General features: G+C 38.0%; 1 protein-coding gene across 1 annotated transcript; it reads right to left on the bottom strand.

Annotated features, from left to right (window-relative positions):
- Nucleotides 1-264: 264 nt before the first annotated feature.
- Nucleotides 265-19006, bottom strand: LOC116737170 (shaker-related potassium channel tsha2). Its single transcript, XM_032590190.1, has 3 exons — nucleotides 18246-19006; nucleotides 14987-17961; nucleotides 265-6645 (listed from the first exon to the last, which is right to left on the bottom strand). Exon 2 carries the CDS (start codon nucleotides 17814-17816, stop codon nucleotides 16374-16376), a length of 1443 nt encoding a protein of 480 aa, XP_032446081.1. The 5' UTR covers nucleotides 17817-17961; nucleotides 18246-19006; the 3' UTR covers nucleotides 265-6645; nucleotides 14987-16373.
- Between the last annotated feature and the right edge of the window lie 3821 nt (nucleotides 19007-22827).

Raw genomic sequence — 22827 nt, 5'->3', positions numbered from 1 at the left:
ACAAGCTAACAAGTGGTACTAATAGTTTGTAAGGTAGCACATGCTAAAAGGTGCTAAGTAGGACCAATAGCTTATAGGTTAATGGATCATAACAGATGTGTGTGATATTGCTACATATGATGTCTAATTGCATTTCTACATGATACTTTGTACTTTTTAAACAAAATTTTGCGTTTAACACAATTAACTTGTAAAGTTACATAATTTTAAAAAACCCTGAAGGCACTGTAGCAAACTGTTTAGTGAAAATAAACTCTTAGATGCTTTACAGTTTATCACAGTTGTTTTATTTATTAAACATATTTTTTAAAAACATAAAGCCTTGGTAACTTTGATAAACATCATATTATACAAACCCTTTACAACATTGCATTACATGAAAGAGAAAGTAAAGGCCACATTGAACATAGTCACAACTAGGATTCAGAATGACTCTGTTGTGCATAATACAGTTTGTTTGAAGCCGTTTGCATTTATTACATTTTTGAAACGCTCCGTTTTTTTTTTTTTATTATATTATAGCTGTCATACAGAAACATACACAGACACTCAGGTTAACAAAAATATTTATAATTAGAGCAAAACACAGAGGATGCAATTTGAGATTTTGCAGACAGGTTATATGTTATGTATATGCATTTTAATATGTATGGTTTTTTCTGTTGCATTAATTGGACCAAAGCATGAGAACATCATTAAATACATGAAACTACACTGAAGTTGTTACACTCATGCCTGCATGGGTCTAACATTGTTTTTCTTGAAGCAATAGAACAATGTTGTTAAAAACCAAAATATGGGCAGTTTTTAATTATTTTTTTATTCAGGTCAATTAAACATAAAAAGTTACGTATAATTAGAATAATCAGATATCCTGAAAATTATCCTAAACTGTCATTTTCTGTCAGTATTTGCGGTTAATTTTTCTTTACTTTGTCACACAGGAAGACTGAATACTGTACATTCAAACATTTATCGACGATACATTATTTCTATGTTCAACCAGTTGGTTGCATCACTGTAGTGCTAACATGATGCACTTTTATTATTGATAGTACTTGAGATAAATTAAAAATATTCATAACAGATTCTGATTAAGGCACTATAAAGGTTTTATGCACAGTTAAAAACAACCAGACAAATTTACTGATGATATTTTCATTATGTGTTATTGCATATAGATGGAGCACTGCTGGTTTCTTATCAGGGGCGTCTTTTCCATAACCACACAATAAATGTACAAACCTAACTTACCTTATGCATTAATGGCCACTTAATGAACATCTCAGTTTAAATAAGAAGTTTAAAGTCGTCCATTTTGCTTTGGAGGCACCATAGAAAACAAAAAACTTTGTGACATTTACCAGAAAACATGTTGATGATCCTCAACACTTTGCTAAAATACTCTGCAGACTAAACAGGCAGTCAGTTGAGATCCTGAAGTGGTCTAGTCAAAGTTCTGACGTAATGTCAATTTATATACTGTCAAGGCTCTAGAGTGCAACCAATTTTGTTGGAGTTGCAACCTAATTTCTCAAAGTTGTGGCTAAAACAATCAGAGGTTGCACCGCTGCGATCAAAAGATCGAAAGCCAAAAAAAGTCACTGATAAATGGAGATGAACAACAAACACACACCAGATCCATTTTATGGTCTAAACCAGTCAGAGATGGTGGAGATCTGCCTGGGAATGGTTTAGATATTACTGTATGTGACAGGCTAGGCTAGGCTATGATATGCTGTGCTAGCTAGCCTAGGGTAGGCTAGGCCATGCTAGCTAGGCTAGGCTATGCTAGTCAGATAATCAGAGTAGATGTAGCACAGAAGAGAAGAGAAATTTAAAAGAAGAATTGAAAACTTTTTCATCATTTTAAGCCCTAAACTGTCTGAAAATCATTACCGGTGCTGAAATTAAATATTTATTCTTAAATGAAATGTTAAATTTGAGATGCTTAATCCATAAAATATTACTTCTTATAATTAAATTTGTATCTATTTCATTCATTTATCTTATTTTGGAATGTTTTTAAGTTTCAATTTCAGCTCATTGAAGCACTTTAAACACTTTTTCAATTTCAGTTCTGCTTCAGATAAAGATTTTTCTGTTTACTAGATTGTTAATTAAATTATTTACAAATCAGCATTGCCTTAATGGACATTGATTAAAAAAAAAGTTAACCTGGGAAACTGAGATGTCAAATTCAATGTGGTTGAAAAGTTTGGTGGAACTGGAGAATAAACTTAAATAAACTGCTGCCTTTTGAATTGTGGCTGAATTAAAACCAGGATTCCTCTTCAGAAATGTAAAAGTCACAAATTCTTGGTGGTAGTTTATGGTAATGGGTTTAGAGGACAGTTTCTTTTCCACATAGAGCCTGGTTGGTTTTTATAGTTTTTTTTCCTATTTGCAAAACTACTTCTAAGTAGTATTGATCAGATAATTTAAAAACTAAATCGATTGACCATTTTCTCCAATTAGTCCGTCTATGTAATTAAAGAAAAAGAGCTGATTTATTGTATTAATATGACTTAATCTCTTGTGTTGGTTCAGTTACATTTTCTTCCATAATTATAATATTTTAAAGTTTTTAATAGTTGGTGAAAAGAAGTTTCCCCTTTAAAGGGAATAAATTGCTTTCTATTACTCTGCCTTGTTTCCAGCCAAATGTGAAACTCTTCTAACCGCAGAACGAATGAATCTAACTGAGATTCAAACCATTTTAAATCCAGCCGTACTCATTTACACATCAACGCCAAAAGAAAATGCACACACAAAACGGAAAGTTCATGTGTTGTCATGTGAAACACATGGAGATTTATCAGAATTAAGGATTTATTTTTATCAAACATAGATCACAAAAATAAACATCAACAAATGGAATTAAAAAAAAACTGAAGAAATCATAGTAACGCATTTTGCAAACACTCCTTCCACTTCAAAGTTCCCACATTGCAGGAATCTATTGCTGCTTCCTGTTGGAGGATGAGAATGACTCGGTGATGAACCTGAAGTTTTCAGCTGAAAAACGAAACAGCAGCTGTTTTACAGGATGAACAGTCTGACCGCAGCCACGGCCGTCTGTCATAATCGGTACGCTGCCGCACGCACAGGGGGAACGTCGCATTTTTATTGCACTTACAGTATGCAGAACACATTAATCATCAGTCAGAGCTTCAGTCCAACTGAAATCTCCCTCGGCTGTTTTTATGCATCAGAAAAGCAGTGACGGCCAGACGAACGCTGCAGAGTGGATGAACTTCTGTGTTTATGTGGGCTGCAGTGACGCAGGTTTGTGGATACACCAAACCTTCAACAAGAGAGCGAGAGCTTGGATTCAGTCCGCTGTCTCAACCCACACCACCTGCCTTTCAGTCCAAATGAATCCAAAAAGTTCAGCAAATATCCAGCTCTGGAAGAATTAAGAGCCCAGTGCACCAAATACTGATTTCTGAACTCTTCCTGAGTTAAAACATTAGTATTCTTGTTTCTAAATGAATATGAACTTGTTTTCTTTGCAGTATTTGAGGTCTGAAAGCACTGCATATTTTTCATTATTTTGACTATTTCTCATTTTTTGCAAGAAAATATAAAATTTTTGCTTTGAATTTTGGAGACGTGTTGTCAGTAGTTTACAGAATAAAAGAGCAATGTTCATTTTACTCAAATATATACCTATAAATAGCAACATCAGACAAACTGATCATTTTAAGTGATTTCTTAATTTTTTCCACAGCTGTATATATAAGAAACTCCTGAATTTGTTTGGTTTTAGCAGTTTGAAAAGTTGAGCTGATGAGCTGCAGGTGGCGCTATTCCTACATCCAGAACTAAAGACAACATGCTAACATAAATCAACATTTACCATTAAAACTTTGTGATAACATTTCTGCACGGTTTTGAAACTTTGCGTGACAATTGCTCATATTTTTGACAGAAAAAGATGCAATAAAGTTTACAATTTTTCTGTACAATCTTTGATTCTCTGGAGGGAAGCTGCTGTCTTTGGGCAACTTTTATGGTTGTATAATTATCGTTCCTTCAACTCAAATTTAGAAAATCTGGAAAACTATTTGTTCATCCCAACAACTTTTCAACCAAACTTTGACATTAATCAGTGTCTAAACGTGTTTGGTCAATGAAGATGCTGGCTCACTTCCCTTAGGGCTACTTTGCTCTGGACGAAGATCTTAATATGGTCTTCATTATCTTGTCAGCCATAACCTAGCCTAACTTGACTATGACTGCCAACGCCACAACAACCGGGCTTACCAGGTTTTCTGGGGGAAACCTTGATGATTGCTACACATTCTGGGCTGTGACTTTGTACAACTTTCTCAGATTCCCATTCACACTTCACCACTGTTACATCGCTGTAATTTTGGTTGTAGCCTAGCATGAAGCCATCGTGGCCAGTTCTGTTTCATGTGACAATAGCCAAGCCATGCTTGGACTTCAAGGATACACTGACATCACGACAATAAACCATCACAGCCTTGCAGAAAAAGTTTGTAGATGCTTAAAACATCTACAAACGAAGATGTAATGCTTCACACTGCATCCCCAAAGTGTGACCTCACCAAGACGATGATCAGAACCACTCATGTTCTACCAAGATCTTCGGCTAACCATCAGCATCATTGTTCCACATTGATTTTACCACATATCCTCATGTTGGCACCACAAGCTAACACAACTGTCCTAAACTGTGTCAAGATGCAGCTACATGTCAGAACATGCCAAGCTGAGCTACGGCCATGATTGGGTCACAGCCGAGGCATGAGGCCATCATGGCCCGCCCTGTTTCAGATGCCCATCTTCAGAAATAGGTTACCAATATGATAATAAAATTTAAACTGTGAAAGTGTTTCTTAATAAATCCCACTGGATTTCCAACAACCTACAAGGACCCCCCATGGTGCAGCTTATCTTTGGTGTCAAAGTATGGACATTATTCTGTGTTAAAGTTACCATAGCAACTCCTCATGTGTTGCAATATCCCAAGCTCTTTAAAATAGGAACCCTTAATGTTGATTTTGTAAAACCAAAACATTTTCTACGCTGATGATACACTGATATATATCAGCAACGTCACAATTTAGTAACTCTGTGATTCTTGAGTGTCAGCAGTTTCTGGGTGGGATTTTTACCCAAAACAAAATGTTGGCATCACTGTGATGGGTTAGCAGCGACGTCCAATCCCTGGTAACAATCTGATTTTCAGTATTATGCTGAGAAACAGTGATTTAATTAACAAAGGCTTAAAATTCTCCCAGCGTTTTAGATCCAATATTTCTCAAATGAGTTTTTATTTATTTTCAGCTTCGTTCCAGAGGGAAACCGAAAGTAGTTAACATTTATGACTGACACATAAATGTGTCAGTCATAAATGTGTCAGTCGTTTTGTTTTTATATTTTTAAATCTCAAATATTTTGAAATAAAAGTTAAGAAGCTAAAAATGAACCACAAAGAAAAACACTGCCATCTTGGGGGTTTGTTTCCACCTGCAGCTCATCGTGCTCCAAATAAATGTGCATCTTTTAGATAATTTGAGAGAAATTTGAGCAATATTAAAAAGTGCTACAGTTCCCCAGTTTATTTGTCTTCCCAAATTTCAGATCTATTTAAAATTCAAATTTGTGCTGGACTGATTCCTTGTTAAATGTTGAAGACAGGCAGAGCCACTCTGCAGGACCTTATTGCCTTTTAACATAATAGAAAATGCAAAAACAAAACAATGTGCAAAAAAGCTACTTTTCTCACCCAGGCTGGACATCTGAGGCTCATTAAGTTTCTCTAAATGTGCTTTTCTACCTGATATCAAGGTGAAAACATCTTTATAGTTTAGTTCTTTGTATATTTTAGAGGTTAAATTGAGAACATTTTAGATAACTTGAGCGGTGTTCGTGACAATAATCAGTCCTTCAGGTGTTAAAGCTTATTTTTTCAGTGAGATGACACTGAGGTAGTGATAAATCAGGAATACAGCATTCTGATCAGAGATCCAAACAGAAACATTCAGATATAAACGGATGTCTGGATTTAATGCATTTTCACACTTTTACCCCCATTTTTCCTCCCACTGGTGCAGACATGTTCATCAGAGCTGCCTGCTGGAGCTGCTTTGTTTTCACCAAGGCAAAAAAAAAAAAAAAAAGTTAAAAATCTACAAAATAATTCACCATGTCAACCTCCCAGTATAAAACATATATAGTATGATACTTTAAAAAACTAAAGTCATCTGTCTGACAGGATAACTTCTCCGTATCTGCGAGCTGTCGATGTTGTTCCCACGTTTCTTCTGTTTACATGCTCTACTTTCCAAGCATGCAGTGATTTGGTTTGGATATGATATGCGACATACAGACAGCAACAACAAGTTCTTGTTCTCTACAGCAACAGGAGAAACCTCCCAAACAACATCTAAGTATACGCAGGACATAGCTGATGATTCAAGTAACATTTGATTCGTACCTCAGAGTCTGTGCTCTGTAAAAATCCGAGAGTAAGCCGAGTTTCTCGTGAAGTTTTGTTTTTGTATTTAATCCAAGCTTTGTTGTTTTTTTCTTCATCGGAGGAGAGAAGCTGGAGAGGATGAGGAGGATGGTGGCAGCTGGAGTGGGTTAGTGAGGTTCGTCAATCTTTCCCTGAAAAAGAGGAGGAAAGAGAATCATTTGATGAAAGATGGTAAATATTCTATCTTATTAGAACCGCAGCAAAAGGAGGCAGATTTGAAGGTCGCTAAGTTTCCATATCAACCCTCTTAGCTATGTTTTTGCTGCAGCAACTTGGACTTTAAACTTTACAAAATACAATACGTTCAAAAAAAGAAAAAAAGTTCTTGGTGGGAATTGACTAAAAACAGTTCTACCAGGAGAAAAATAATAATAATAATTTAAAAAACTAAAAAATGAAAAAAAATTAGTTTTTACGCAGTGATGCACAATAAATTAGCATGAACAGTTAAAGCTTGTACAAGGAGTTGAAATTGTAAGAAAATATAACATATATGATATCAGGAAAGAAAAGCAGAAGAGCTGAAACTACTAACTGGATTAATCGTGATTAATCGATTATTCAAATAATCGTCAACTTATTTAGTAATCGGTCAATCATAAACTGGAGAATACAGACTCAAAAAAGGCACCAACATATTTTGAGCAGTAATTAAACCAAAACTGTACAAAAATATTTTGCATGTAAGATGCAACTCTTCAAATGTCATAATTTTAGCTTCACCCAGTTCAGAACGGTATGTTATTAAAATTTAGGTATTAAAATGCTTATTTTTCTATTTAAAAATAGGTATTGAATTATTTTTTATTCTTGTATTTTCATGTACACTGCCTGGCCAAAAAAAAAGTCGCCACCAAAAAATGGTCACACTCTCTAATATTTTGTTGGACCGCCTTTAGCTTTGATTACAGCCCGCATTCGCTGTGGCATTGTTTCAATAAGCTTCTGCAGTGTCACAAGATTTATTTCCATCCAGTGTTGCATTAATCTTTCACCAAGATCTTGTATTGATGATGGGAGAGTCTGACCACTGCGCAAAGCCTTCTCCAGCACATCCCAAAGATTCTCAATGGGGTTAAGGTCTGGACTCTGTGGTGGCCAATCCATGTGTGAAAAAGATCTCCTGCTCCCTGAACCACTCTTTCACAATGTGAGCCCCATGAATTCTGGCATTGTCATCTTGGAATATGCCCGTTCCATTTGGGAAGACAAAATCCATTGATGGAATAACCTGGTCATTCAGTATATTCAGGTAGTCAGCTGACCTCATTCTTTGGGCACACAATGTTGCTGAACCTAGACCTGACCAACTGCAGCAACCCCAGATCATAGCACTGCCCCCACAGGCTTGTACAGTAGGCACTAGGCATGATGGGTGCATCACTTCACCTGCCTCTCTTCTTACCCTGATGCGCCCATCACTCTGGAACAGGGTAAATCTGGACTCATCAGACCACATGACCCTCTTCCATTCCTCCAGAGTCCAATCTTTATGCTCCCTAGCAAACTGAAGCCTTTTTTTCTGGTTAGCCTTACTGATTAGAGGTTTTCTTACGGCTACACAGCTGTTCAATCCCAACCCCTTGAGTTCCCATCGCATTGTGCATGTGGAAATGCTTTTGCGTTCACAATTAAACATACTCCTGAGTTCAGATGTTGTTTTTCTTCGATTTGATTTGACCAAACGTTTAAGTAATCGCCGATCACGATCATTCAGGATTTTTTTCAGACCACATTTCTTCCTGGAAGACGATGGTTCCCCACCATCCTTCCAGTTTTTAATGATGCATTGGACAGTTCTTAACCCAATTCTAGTAGTTTCTGCAATCTCCTTAGCTGTTTTCTCTGCTTGATGCATGCCAATGATTTGACCCTTCTTAAACAGACTAACGTCTTTTCCACGACCACAGGATGTGTCTTTTGCCATGGTTGTTTAAGAAATGAGGAGTTACTCATTGCATCAGCTGGGGTTAAATAACTTGTTGCCAGCTGAAAGATAATCGCCTATGCAGTACTTATCCAATAGGAGGCTTGTACCTATTTGCTTAGTTAAATCCAGGTGGCGACTTTTTTTTTGGCCAGGCAGTGTATTTCTAATATTGTATAAAAAAGGCCTAAGCAGTTCATAAAAATCTGTAGAATGTAAATTTTTTATCTGATTAATTGATTAATCGCCAGAATAATTGATTAATTGATAACTAAAATAGTTGTTGCAGCCCTAGAAAGCAGTATTAATATCGGATGTCATTTTTATGTCAGTGCCAGTTTTAATATCCCTACTTTCAGATTTTAATGCAATCTGATTGATTTCTGCATTTAATCCACAAAGCAAATATCTGTAACAACATTATGGTGCAAAGAGGTCAAACGATTATGGTGTTCATATCTGATATTTTGAGTTTAGAAAAGTCTGTGAGTTCCTCACCACAGCCAGTCATAATCTCAGGAATAGTGAAAAATTCACTTCCTGTTCTCACATTCAGAAAAATCTGATTGGGTCGACAGTTAAACTGTCGTCTCAAACTGCTTAATTATTGAATTCACTCACTGATTAAAAATTTACCCTCGGAAATGACTCATGATCTGACATGCAGAGCTTTTCCTCTAAGAATCCAGCCGATCTGAGCTGAAGCTGATGAATTGATCCTCCTCGTTAGATCAAATCACATATTGATACTGATTGTCACTGACGCTGCGGCGCCAACGAGCCTCACAGATGTGTCGCCATTTGGAGATTTTCTCCTCATATTCTGGTCTTTGATCTCCAGATCAATTGGATTGATTAGTGTTATGTATTGAAATAAACAGCTGTGCTGCTATTGGCTGTCCTCAGTGACATCATCATCAGTGGTTTAAACTTAAAGATGGAAGATTAAATGATGTTTTCTGTTTAAATGAATATTATTTACTTAATAAATAATTAAATTGGTTTAATTAAATTATTTTATTACTTAAATTATTAAATTTTTTTAATTAACAAAATTATTATTATTAATTAATCACAATAATTTCTGGGACAGTTTAGCGTTATTGTGACAGGTTTATTTATTTCTCTTATTTCTGCTGTTTACACCTAAAATTAATTCTCGTCTTGTTTGCATGTTTAACTCTTTAAAATGGAGAAAAATTTTAATTTTTTGGCTTTTATTTGTGTTTATTTTGACGAACATACCATGGATTATCTGTAAAACCTGAAATCAGACGTTGATTCTGTTGTTTCTGTGAAACGCTGCGTCAGTTCAGGACGTTTTCTGACGCTTTCCGTTGCGTCCTGTCAGACTGATCCCAGGTCAGTGCAGCTCTGCAGCGGGATGCGCTGGCGGCCGGCGGTCCGAGCTGGAAACCAGCTGCATACTGGTGCTGCATGCTGGTGCTGCATGCTGTATGCTGCATGCTGTATGCTGCGTGTGCTGCATGCTGTATGCTGCGTGTGCTGCATGCTGTATGCTGCGTGTGCTGCATGCTGTATGCTGCGTGTGCTGCATGCTGTATGCTGCGTGTGCTTTCTGATGCTGTATGCTGCATGTGCTCCACTGCAGACAGGTTTTATCTGCTGGCATCTTGAAGCACTGCTGCACCGGTTCTTTGTAGTAAAGCTAAAAATAGACGCTGAGAGACGAACACGCAGAGGCTGAAATACGATCGATTGAGACGATTTCTAATATTTTCACGAAAGATTAGAAAGACGTCGGCTTTGTTTAATGTGTTTAATATTTTAATTTAACTTTTAGCTGCTGCTGGTTGTAAAGATGAAAGCTTTATAGTTGCCATTCTTTCTGAACTCAATCAAGTTTTTATCTGATTAATATGCAAATATTTCTGTGTTTTAAAAGCATGGAAAGATATTTCTGTCATTTTTTCCTCATTCTTGTTCTTTCTTTGTCTCTTTTTCTTCCTTCCTTTCTTGATGCCTCTTTATGTCCTTAATGCCTCAAAGTTTTCCTCTTAAATCCTTATGACCTTCTTCCTTCCTTCCTTCCTTCATCACTCCTTTCTTTCCTTCCTTCTTTCCACCACTGTCCTTCTTTTCTTCATTTTTTTTATTCTCTTTCTTTCTTCCTCCATTGTGTCCTTCCCTCTTTCCCTTCCTCCATTTCTCCTTCCTCCTGTCCTACCTCTGTCCCCTCCTTATTTGCGTTGTGGTTATTTTTTTCCATTTGTTCTTTAATTGTTAACTTTAGACTTTTATTTCACCTTTTCGTTCATTCTATCTTCTCCTGTCTTGTTTAAATCTTCATCCCTCCATTCCTTGGGTTTTGTTGCCTCTCTGCCGTCCTGCAACGTGTTGCTCAGATTCACCCAGTTCTTGTCGGCCATCTTTAAAAATATTTCCTAATCAATTTCAATCGATTTTTCTTTAATCAATTCATAAAAACATTTAATTGATCCTTTCAATGTGTCTTTTCTTGTCACTACAGCAAAACAGCATGGTGGAAGTAGCATTGAAAACCACCCAATCAGGTTGGAGTGTCCACTGTTGCCACGGAGATAGACAGCGAATAGAATTCTATCATTTTTCTAAACCAGGAAATTGACTCGTGCCTCTGATTTTCATTAGATTTTAATTTTATTCATGGTGTAAAAAAGAAACAGCTAAACTACTCAGCCAGCAGGAGGCGCTGCACTCAGTCTGTACCTGCAGGAGCCGCATATGTAAACAACATGCTATTGTGATCCTGTTGCTAAGCAGCTGCTCAGACAGTTTAAGCCTGCGTGTTTGTAATTCATCAAGCCTCCTTTAAATAACAGCGGCTGAATGAAACACAGACTGAAGGCTCTGCACTGTCTGTCTGATTTTACTCTGAATTATTCTGAAATAAATCCACGAGGCTCAGCAGGAAAAAATGGAGATGAAAAGTTTAATTTGACTGAAAACTGAAACATTTGGTGATGCAGAGAAAGTTGAGCACCGTTTTGCATTTCTTTTGTTTTTTCCTTAAATAGATTAAAGGAAACCTAAGCAAACACTGTAATTTGCTTAGTTAAAATGTTAAATAAATAATAATTAACATTTAAATTGCAGTGATGTCATATATGCAGTTTATAAAGCAGCAGTTTGTCCAGTTAAGTTTAGTATAAATTTGTGTTACATTTCTTAAAATAAAGTTATTTAATGTTTATAATAAAAACGGGAACAAATCACATTTTAGCAGATTAAAAAAGGGATAAAAGTTTGAACTTTCTTACAAATCAAGAAACATGATTTTTGATTCATTTGATTTTATTTCACTCTTGTGATTTGTCTTTCAAAACCTTTTTAAAAAGTGATGAAAATACAGATTTTGTCTCTGTTTTTCTTTGCACCATCATTAGTTAAAAGTTAATGTTGATATCTGCAATAAAACAGCTACAAAGAAAGTTTTTAGGATCTTGGGGAAAATGGTTAATTTTTCTTTTCATAAAACAAATTACAATTATTAAAAAATATATTTTTATTTTAAATGTATTATTTTATTATATTTCATTAAATAATTGTAAATATTTTTTACAGTACTTTATATCTCTGTTTTAACATTTTTAAAAAACATTTTAATGATAATAAATTTTATTTCATTAAATAATTTTCATAACTTTCTTTTCTGTACTTGAGAAAAATGCAGCTTTTTAAAATATTTAAATGTATTTAAATATTTTTTCTCTTTTTGGTAAAGCCTAAAGAAAATGTTTTTAAATAATGTTTCATTTCTAGAAAAATTATTTCATTAGATTCTTTTTTGTTTTGTTTTATTTTACTATTTTAATGTTTTTCCTGTAAATTATATTTAATTAAATAAAATTTTATGTTTTTGCCCCATATTTTAGATCTCTATTTCAAATTGCTGCATAAGAAAATACATAAAAAATATAAGAATTTGTAAAGCCAAAGGAAATTTATTTAATGTCTTCATGGTTCTAATTTTTTGTTATATTCTTTATAGTTTTATTTTACCATTGTACTGCTTATTAATTAAGTTTTGTTTAATTAAATATTTTTTTCTTGTGTTTTACAATAAATTTAATGATTCTTATTTTAGCTGTTTTATTATTTTAAATTGCCGCCATTTCTTCCTTTTTTTCTGGTTTTATTTTTCCTGTTAGAGAATATTTCTGTGATATTCCTCTGAAGTTTTTATTGGAACATTTTAGTTTCTCCTAATTTTTCCCAGATTTGCTTCATATTTAGGATTAAATAGTTAATGTAAGTTGTTTTCTTCCGTTTAATTTGTGCTTTTTAATGAGACACTTGCTTAATAACGTGATCCAGACCAGAATCAAGCCTGTTGTTGTGATTTTTCTGAATATATTTACAAATGTATTTATTTTGCTAGTAGAAATGAAGTTTGGAAGCTTCTGATGGTGAATTTTATCAGCTGGATGTGGAAACGTGTGTTTGTCTGTCCCTGCATCGTCTCCTCTGGACTCCAGAGGTTTTCCAGGTGAGACCTTGAGGCTTTGGGACAGCGGGGACACGGACACTAACAACACCTGTCAGAGCGGAGCTGCCTGCTCCGGTTCACATGAGGAAGAAGTTTGCAGTAAATCCCTCCAGGTGGAAGCAGTTAGTTTAATATTTCTTGGAGCTGTCATGTCTGCAGCTGTCAGGACGGAGACGCTGCGTTACGTAACATGACCGACTGATGTCCTCCTTTTCTTTCTGTCTTTCTGCAATTTGTCACTTTTACTCCTTTTCCTCATTTCCTCTCCGTCCAACTTGAACTTGAGATCTTCCACCTGATCGGCTCCTGTTTCCTCCCATCATCCTGCAGATTCAGATCCAACTTCTGAAACTTCTGCATGACTTTTAATGAGCCATGAGGTCAGATACCGGGACAGACATCACAGCTCGGAGCATTATAAATCACAACTCTGGTGATTTCCTGCAACAACGTCACTGTTTAGTGTGAATAATGTTATTATACTGGATTTTTAAGGTCTGCTGATGTTGCTGGAAAATTATTCTAAGTTAAATAGAGGCGTAAAAAGGCTTTAAAAAGTGTTCACATTGAAACAGAATTAAAAACTCTGCTGAGAGCCTCTGCTGCCACCTGCAGGCCGACAGTAGTACAACAACAATCAGCAGGAACTTTGAAGGTTTCTGTTTGTCCAGATTTTAAATCTGAATGCAGCTCTATGAATCTTTTTTCAGCTGTGAATAAAACATCATTCAAACAGTTAATATCATCCTGCTCTGTATTCGGTTCTTTACTAACTTGTTTTCTCATGTTTTAATGGATTTACTGGACTGTCAAACTTCATTTGTGCTTCTTCTGCTGTTTTTGTGGTTTTTTGTATCTACCGTTCATCGTAGTAAAGTAATTTTGTGTTTGGAGTCATTTTGCTGAGTTTTATCTTTGCTGAGCTGATCCTCTCTGTTGGTAAACATTTTGAGATTCCCTTTTTATCTGGTTTTGGCTGGATTACAGAGTTAGCTGATGATAAACAAGTATTTACATGTTTAAATGCCTTTCTGTTGCTAAGCTGCAAACTTTATATTTACAGCTGCACAATAGTACTATTATTACTACAACGACTACTACTAATAATAGTAATAAAAAAGAAAAAAGTAGTTTCTATTGCCAGTAATAATTTACAGAATTAAGCTCTTGTTAAGTTATGGATTAACTGTGATCACATGTTTTTGGGAAGTTTAGTCCTGATTACTACTAAACCTGTAGGAAAATCCCTTTGGTCAGGGGTGTCCAAAGTGTGGCTCGGGGGCCATTTGCGGCCCTTCTAAAGACTTTGACCGGCCCCCTGACTACAAGGCCAAACAGTAAAAATTTGACCAACCAACCAGAAATAAACTGATGCCCCCCAAAATTTTGAAGTTGTGTTTTTTCTTTTACTAAGGCAACAGTCCAAAGCTTTTTCTTTTCTTTAAATGTTTTGGATTTTTAGGAATTTGTAGATTTCGTAAAACTTTTGAAACTAAAAACTCCTTTTGCATTTTTAATTTAATAAATTTGAGTTGCATAACTTCACAACTTCTTTTTCTTTCTGCTTTTATTTCTTGCTATTTTCTTTCATGAAATAACAATTATCTTTATTTGTTTTTGTTGTTTTGATGCAGAACATCTGCGTATAAAAGGAAGTCTGAACCTCTTACCAGCTCCGGTGGCTTTTCTTTATTTTGAAGTACTTCTATGATAGATCTTAATGTTTTAGACTGGAGTTGTGCTTTTGTTTACCCCCTTAAACTGCTCTTTGAAACTTGCTTAATATCAGGTTTAATTTCTATTTTCTCTGCATTTTAACTTTACAGTATTTAAAGAAACAATCATAATGAAAAAAATGCACATTTTGTCTTCACACAACAGGAGGAACTAAAATAAACTGATCAAAATTAATTGGTACTGCCCCCATCTGGCCAAATGAAGGAACTGATTCTGGATTTCTAAACCAAATCTTTGTCTAAATTTGCTTACTGATTAAAATGTTGTGCGCAACATGTTGGCCAGACAGGAAGTGACAACACAACGTTTAATGGCTCACCTTGTGGGACCAGAACTGAATATTGGTCTGAGCTGAAGAGCCGTCGGACTTTTCCTTCAAACATCCATCAGTCTGATAAACTCCAGCGAAGGTTTTTACTCCGTCAGCTTGTTAAAAATCCTCTGTTTTTGTCTCCAGCAGCTCCGCCTGCTCCGCCCGCTGTCCAGGTGAGTCCAGGTGCAGCTGGACCAGGAAGCTCCAACACTGAAGGGCCTTCAGCTTGGATCAGGTATGGACCAGAACCGCTGGGGATCTCTATGAAAGCAAGAGACTGATCTTTTTATTTTAAATACTTTAAATTTATTTTTGAAAAGCTATTTGGGATTTTTTAAAAATTATTATTTCTTAACTCCGTTAAAGGAAAATCCTATGATGTTTTGTTTCCCAATTTCTTCATGCATTCTTGTTTTTTGTGCATTAAAATTGAATTATTATTCATTATTATTTTAGAACCAAAACTATTTAGCAGTTCAATGATTTGTTGAAAAGATTGATAGCTTTTCAGACTTGAACTCATTTAAATAGATTAAATTGAATAGTTTAAACTAGTTCTTGATTTGCATTTTATCTTAAAATCCCCTAAAAAAAATTATATTTCATTTTAATTTACGTATTACAATTTATGTTTCTATTTTTAACCTTTTTGTGCTACTGTACAACTATAAAGCGTGAATATAATTTAGTATTTTCTGTTAATACTTGATTTTTTATTTTGATGTCTTACTTTATGTATTTTTCTTGAAATTATCTTTTTGAACATATTTATATCCACGATAAATGAGGTTGAGCTCTGAAACATCTAAAACTGAACTGTTAATGTATTAAATTGCTGCTGTAAGCAATAATCTTAGTATTTTATTGTATTTAATAATTTCTTTTAACTTGTCTTTAGTAATTAGCTGCTGAGCATCTCAGTTTTTGTGGGGGTTTTTTTAACAACATGGATGCTTCCACAACATGGTGGTTTGGAGCCTCCTCACTTTTTGCTCCTGCACCAGACAACAACAGAAAAGTCTGGAAGGTTGCCATGGAAACTGCATCTGCCACGGCGGCGCAGTGAGCCGCTTTGACCACACGATGGCGCTGTTGTATTGGAAAAAGCTTCACGTCAGATTCGTTGTGTTTAATTCAATGAGGGTTTTCTTGTTTTTGTTTTTTCTTACTCCTAACCCTGCGTGTTGTCTCGCAGGCTCTTTTTTTTTGTAAAGTTTTAAACTGAGTTTTAATTTGGTCCCGTGTCAGAAGAATGTAAACCTTAAAGCTGCTCACTAATGACAGTAAAGTGCTACAGAGGCTGATCAGTTGTCCTGCTGGATGGAAGACCGTGTCGGGAGTGGAGAGGGGATCCAACTGAAAACATTCCCTCTGATGGCGGAAACAAGGCGCCTCAGACGTCCGTCAGCTTCCCGCCGTACGCCTTGTGCGGGCTGCAGTTCGTGTACTTGACAGAGTCCGCGTCCTCGCTCTCCGGGTAGTCGGACTTGGACAGCGACGGCCGGCTGTCGCTCCGCTTGAACTCGCCGAACGGCGCCTGCTGCTGTCCGCAGGTCACGTGCTTGTACTGGAACTGCTCCTCGTGCTCGGTCTCCCGGTGGTAGAAGTAGTTGAAGTTGGAGACGATGACCGGAACCGGAAGCGCGATGGTCAGGACTCCGGCGATGGCGCACAGGGAGCCCACGATCTTCCCACCGATGGTCACTGGACACATGTCGCCGTAGCCCACCGTCGTCATGGAAACCACGGCCCACCAGAAGGCGTCCGGGATGCTGCTGAAGCCGGACTCCGGGTCGTCGGTCTCCGCGAAGTACACCGCGCTGGAGAAGAGGATGACCCCGATGAAGAGGAAGAAGATGAGGAGGCCCAGTTCCCGCATGCTGGCCTGCAGCGTCTTCCCCAGGATCTGCAGCCCCTTGGAGTGCCGCGAGAGCTTGAAGATGCGGAAGACCCGGACCAGGCGGATGACCCTCAGGATGGCCAGCGACATGGCCTGCTGGCCGTTGCCCTGGTGCTCCGCCAGCTCCAGCCCCAGCGTGATGAAGTAGGGCATGATGGCCACGATGTCGATGGTGTTCATAATGTTCTTGAAGAAGGCGGGCTTGCTGGGGCAGGCGAGGAACCGGACCAGCAGCTCGAAGGAGAACCAGATGATGCAGAGCGTCTCCACAATGAAGAATGGGTCCGTGAACGGGTTCGGTGGCTCGGCGCCCGCGGTGCCGTTTGTCGGAATCACCCCATCAAAGATCCGGGCCTCCTCCCTGAACTCGGGTAAGGTCTCCAAGCAGAAGATGACGATGGAGATGAGGATGACCAGCACGGAGACGATGGCGATGCCCCGAGCGGGTCCGGAGCTCTCGGGGTACTCGAACAGGAGCCAGACCTGCCGCTGGAACTCGTTCTCCGGCAGCGGCCGCTCCTCCTCCTTGATGAACCCTTCATCCTCCTTAAAGTTCTCGATTACCTCCTCCCCCAGCTCGTAGAACTTGATCTCCTCCATGAAGATGTCCACAGGCACGTTGACGGGTCTCCGGAGCCGTCCGCCAGACTGGTAGTAGTACAGGATGGCATCGAAGCTGGGTCGGTTCCGGTCAAAGAAGTACTCGTTCCTGAGCGGATCGAAGAACCGCATCCTTTTGCGCGGGTCCCCCAGCAGAGTGGCGGGGAACTGGGCCAGGGTCTTCAGCTGCGTCTCGAAGCGCAGCCCGGAGATGTTGATGACCACCCGCTCGCAGCACTCCTGGTTGTCGGCTCGCTCCGGGTCGTACACATCCTGGGCGGACAGCGCGGCCAGTGCCACCGTCTCATCCAGGTTCTCCCCGGGCACCACGGTCATGCTGCTGGTGCCCCCCGCCCCCGCCCCGCTTCACCTTTCCAGTCCAGGCGCTGCTGTAGTCTGGACTGTGGGCTCGGCTGTCACATTCGCTGCATTTTAAGCAGGCTTTGCCCTCCCCGAGCTGACGTGTGTGCACGCTCCCTCACTGAGGAGGAAATAAAAACACACATGCAAGCACATATGCTCGAGATTAATCTGATTTCATGACCATAAATGAGTCACAATTGAGAAAAAACTGTATTTTCCGACATAAAGTGTCGTGCGTAATGAACCTGTTGGTTCAAGGTTATCACATGGGTCGCTGTTCACGCTCCAAAAAATAACCATGCATCTTGAGGAATAAACCTCCAAAAATGGAAGAGATTTCATGCAAAAAAAAATTAAAAAAATCCCGCAGAAATCCTCAACGATCCCCCGCTAAATTAATACCTGTGGCTCGGTGCGTCACGCGTCCATCCTTGAGTCGTTTGCTGAAAGGAAAACGGGCACCGCAATGTCACGCAGCGAGCCGAAACCTGCTGACGTTTCCTCAAGCTGCCCGCTCATGTGTGCGCCGCTGCGGGCGTGCGGCGCCGTGCGTGAGAACGGGGAACAACACAGCTGTGCAACAAGTTTATAAAGAGAGAGAGAGGGAAGAAAGCGAGCTGGATGATGGAAAGAAGTTTCTGGGCTGCAACTAAAACCGGTGACGTGTTGTCCGAAAATAACTGGATTTCTCTCAGGGCTGCAGGAAAACTTTCTTTTCCCATGGATTGACCCCGAGGAGGGGGGGGAGTCATTCAGAAAATAACTGAAGAAACGAGCAGAAGCAGAAACAGAGACACAAACTGCATCAAGTTCATTTTAATACAGATACTGCCACTGCAAAAGGTTTTACAGCCTTTAAACTTTTACACATGTTGTCAGACTTGAATGCATCATGTTAGAGTTTAATCTGAACTATGTGGCTAGTTAGTGTTAGTGTAGCTTATGTTACTGGATATATAAATATAAATATGTATAAATATAAATCTGTAGTATCTTTTATTGTTTTCCAGTTTTGGGTTTTGTCTGGAAAAGAGTTTGGAAAAAAACGTTTGTTTCCACGTTTTATTCAGAATCACACTGTAAATAGTTTTCTTTTTTCCTTCCTTCTATCTATCTATCTATCTATCTATCTATCTATCTATCTATCTATCTATCTATCTATCTATCTATCTATCTATCTGTCTATCTATCTATCTATCTATCTATCTATCTATCTATCTATCTATCTATCTATCTATCTATCTATCTATCTATCTATCTATCTGTCTGTCTGTCATCTAGGTTTCCCTTCATGTTTTCCCTCCTACTTTTCCTTCCTTCCTTCCTTCCTTCCTTCCTCCCCCCCCCCCCCTGGAGTCACATTTAACTCATCATCAGGGTTTGAGTCTCACATTGGGGATAAAATATTTCCCAAATACGACACAAGGCTCTGTACCATTTTCTGTAATGGTACAGAAAATTATTTATGCTTTTGTGTTGCGGCGCCTACTACTGTTTACTAGCATTAGAACTATTACTATTGTAATGCTCTTTTTACCAGTCTGGTCAAATCACCAGGTTCGATATTCACTACATTTTATTTTGAAATTGGTTTTAAAGTTTCTTTTCTCAAGTGCAGAGCTTTAAATGCTACCTTGCAAAAATCTCAAGGTTTCACCTATCTACAATTAAGGACTTAAATTCTTAAAAAAGAAGTAAGTTCACCTTAAATACTTACATTTAGTCTTGACAGGACTATTTAATCTTGTATATACTATGTATTTTTTTTTTCATGGGACTTTTCTGTCTGGAAAAAGTTCGAGTTGCACTCAGATATCTGCATTGCGTTTTTTGACTCGAGACAAGTGAAGCTACCGCTAACTCACTGCTAGCATACCCTTGCTAATTAGCGAACTAGCTAACTAACTCAGCTTCTATCATGTGTAAATTAAAAAGTATTTTCACATTTTTATGGAGATATAAGTCTTTAATTCCATTCATAATGATCCTTAAACTCTTAAAAAGTCTTAAATTTGAGTTGGTGAAATCTGCAGAAACTTCACTGAAACCAAAACCAATGAGGAGTCTGTTAAAGCCAGACGGAAAACCAAAACTGAGAGTTTTCGCTGGTTGCTCCGGCTGCTCATTAGCTCCTTTATACCTTTTGGAAACTTCAAGGGAATTTGGTGCAGCAACCTGTCTTCCTGTTTCCAAATCCACTTTAAAATCTTTCTTACTCATCCTCTCTCCGTGTGTCTGTCTCATTACTCCGACCCAAATCGTTTGACTCATGGTGAAATCCCAACCCCAGCTGGCTGCAGCCACTGCAGCAACACACCGGCTCATTCCCAGCATCCTGTGAGCGCATCGCCAGCAACATCAACACACACCCCCACACACCCACACACACACACGCACACCCACACACACACACACACACGCACACCCACACACACACACACACACACACACCCACACACACACACACATGCCAGCTGGCCGTTTGAAACATTTCCCTCCACATGTTGGTGAAGCATCACTCCGGTCCATCATTCCTGATGGACTGCAGCTCAGACAATGTTTCAGGTCGCTGGGAAACGACAAACATCTGGATTAAACCTTAAAGGGGCAACTCTTAACACCAAGTCAAGTTTATTTGTGTTGCACATTTTTGCAGTTCAAAGTGCTATACATCATAAAAACATAAAAATAAAGAGTCATATAAACGTCATACAGGCATCAATCTGAGAAACCTTCATGAAAATCATCAATACACATCAAATATGTTGATCAATGTTCTATGGTTCAAAAACAGCTCTAAACAGGTGGGTGCTCTGTGTTTCAGCTGTTTTGCAGTTATCTGGGAGTTTGTTCCAGATTTGTGGTGCATAGAAGCTGAATGCAGCTTCTCCATGCGGCTTCTTCCAGACCTGAGAAGTCTGGAAGGTTGCTAAGCTGTTCAGTGATTTATAGAGTAATAACAGTATTGTAAAGTCTAGTGGAAGGTCTCTCAGACTGGGCCGATGTTCTCTGTCTTCCTGGTTTTAGTCAGAACTCCAGCAGCAGAGTTTTGGATCTGATTGTTTTTTTTAGGCAGACCTGTCACAGTAATCAGTGCGATTAACTATAAATGCATGGATGAGTTTCTCTAGATCTTGCTGCAACATTAGTCCTTCAACCCTGGAAATGTTCTTCAGGTGACAGAAGGCTGATTTTGTAACTGTCTTTATGCGTCTGTGAAGGTTCAAACCCAGAGTTTGGGCCTGATCTCTAGGTTCTAGTAATAACTGAAGCTGAGCCATGACTTTTGATTATTCCTGGTTCTGTCCACAGGTAAGACCTGAACTCGTTTTATTTTTGTAATTTATCATAATTTTGGCCTCTTTAAAGTTTATGGGACAGTCCAACACAGTCACCTCGTCTTCAGGTTGTTCCTGGACTGTTTCACCCACCTCTGGGATTAAAATATTAAATCTGCCCCTTTTCATATCCAAACAGAGCAGAGAGGACTTTCCCAGCCTGAAAAAGTTATCCTTGTCACCATAATGGATGTTAGAGAGCCGGAGGTTTGAACTATGCTGTTCTGGGTCACTTAGAGGAGTTGGGTTTGAAAAATAGTCAGAAGCTTGTTGTGTTTATTCTGCAGAACTCCAGCTTATGTAGGATGAAGGCTCAGCTGTGCCACAACCACATTTTATCAATATTTAGGCAGAATTTGAAGGTTCGTTCATGATTTCTCAGGGTAAGATAAGTGCTGCTTTCTTGGTATTTCATAAAAAGCTGCTTTAATTCAAACAGACTTCCAGATTTACTTTAGAAAACGTCGTCAACAGAGATGTTGAGCAATAATTCAGGAGTGTGAGGAGCAGATGCTGACTGCTGTGAAGACGCTTCATACATGAGACTGAATTAGCGTGAAATAGAATTAGGACATGAATGACTTGAACACTGGACGTAAAGTGGGACACCTCCCCACTGGTGAAATCCCACGCTCCAGTGTAAATGAGCCGCCGCAGCTGAGCGGTTTTCCTCGTTTTGATTTCATTTAAACTCTGCTGACAGACACTGATCTGGGATCAGCTACTTCATAATCAAATCAGGTAAAATTAGAGAAGAATATTTACTTTGAACAGCAGCTTTAAAATCTGTTAATCTGAAATAATCACTTTTATTTAATTTGAAGAAGTTCTATAGACTTTTAGGCTTTGTGGTTTGAATGAATCTTCCCCAGGAAAACAAAACTTCTTGTAAAGTCAGACGTTTCTGTTGTTTTTTTAAGGTTTGTATCAAACAAATAAATCATAAAATCAGCACACAAATAAGTCTTTTTAAATTTACATTACATTTATAGAATATTATAGTTCTACATTAAACTCCTCATCATTTCATTCTGCTTAGTTCCCTTGTTTTAATCCCATTCAAAATATTTTGATTTTGTTAATTTTCCTCCATGATAGGTAAAATGCAGTAATCTTATAGGGCTAAGATAATTTGCATTTATTCATGAGTTAACTATGGATATGTTTTTCCAGATAAAGCAAACATTTATGTTATCAATCTGGCTTTATGGTAGTTAAAAAGCTGGAGAGGCTGAATACACGACCCTGTGGAACTCCAGCATTAATAATTATAACAAAAAAAAAAATAGTTTATGTTTTATTTACAAACTGAACGTCGTTAGAAACAATAATCACAGTAGGGAATAACAACCTTCTCCATTAACAAATGTTTACTCCAAGTTATCTGCTTGTAATCTGTAAAAAATAATAATAGTAATGAAAAAATAATTTAACCAAGATGCACACAGACCCTGAGTAAAATCTGATACAGTCCCGGTTTGTTACACTGATACACCATACATGGCCCCTGGTATCTACAGCATCACAAAAAGAGTTTTCCTACCATAAAAACCAAATATGGATATAAGTGTTATCGAAAAATTATATTTTTTCTTTTCAGTATAATCCATACTGAGGTCAGAGTCTTCTGTCCTGTGAAGTTTAAA

Source organism: Xiphophorus hellerii, chromosome 17 (genome assembly GCF_003331165.1).
Source record: "Xiphophorus hellerii strain 12219 chromosome 17, Xiphophorus_hellerii-4.1, whole genome shotgun sequence".
Taxonomy (NCBI): Eukaryota; Metazoa; Chordata; class Actinopteri; order Cyprinodontiformes; family Poeciliidae; genus Xiphophorus; species Xiphophorus hellerii.
The sequence above is the reverse complement of the archived record's forward strand: the minus strand, read 5'-3'. Positions and strand labels throughout refer to the sequence as shown.

What these genes read in the sequence shown, in the direction of transcription:
- LOC116737170 (XM_032590190.1), bottom strand. Translation starts at nt 17,816, where the DNA reads ATGACCGTGGTGCCCGGGGAGAACCTGGATGAGACGGTGGCACTGGCC.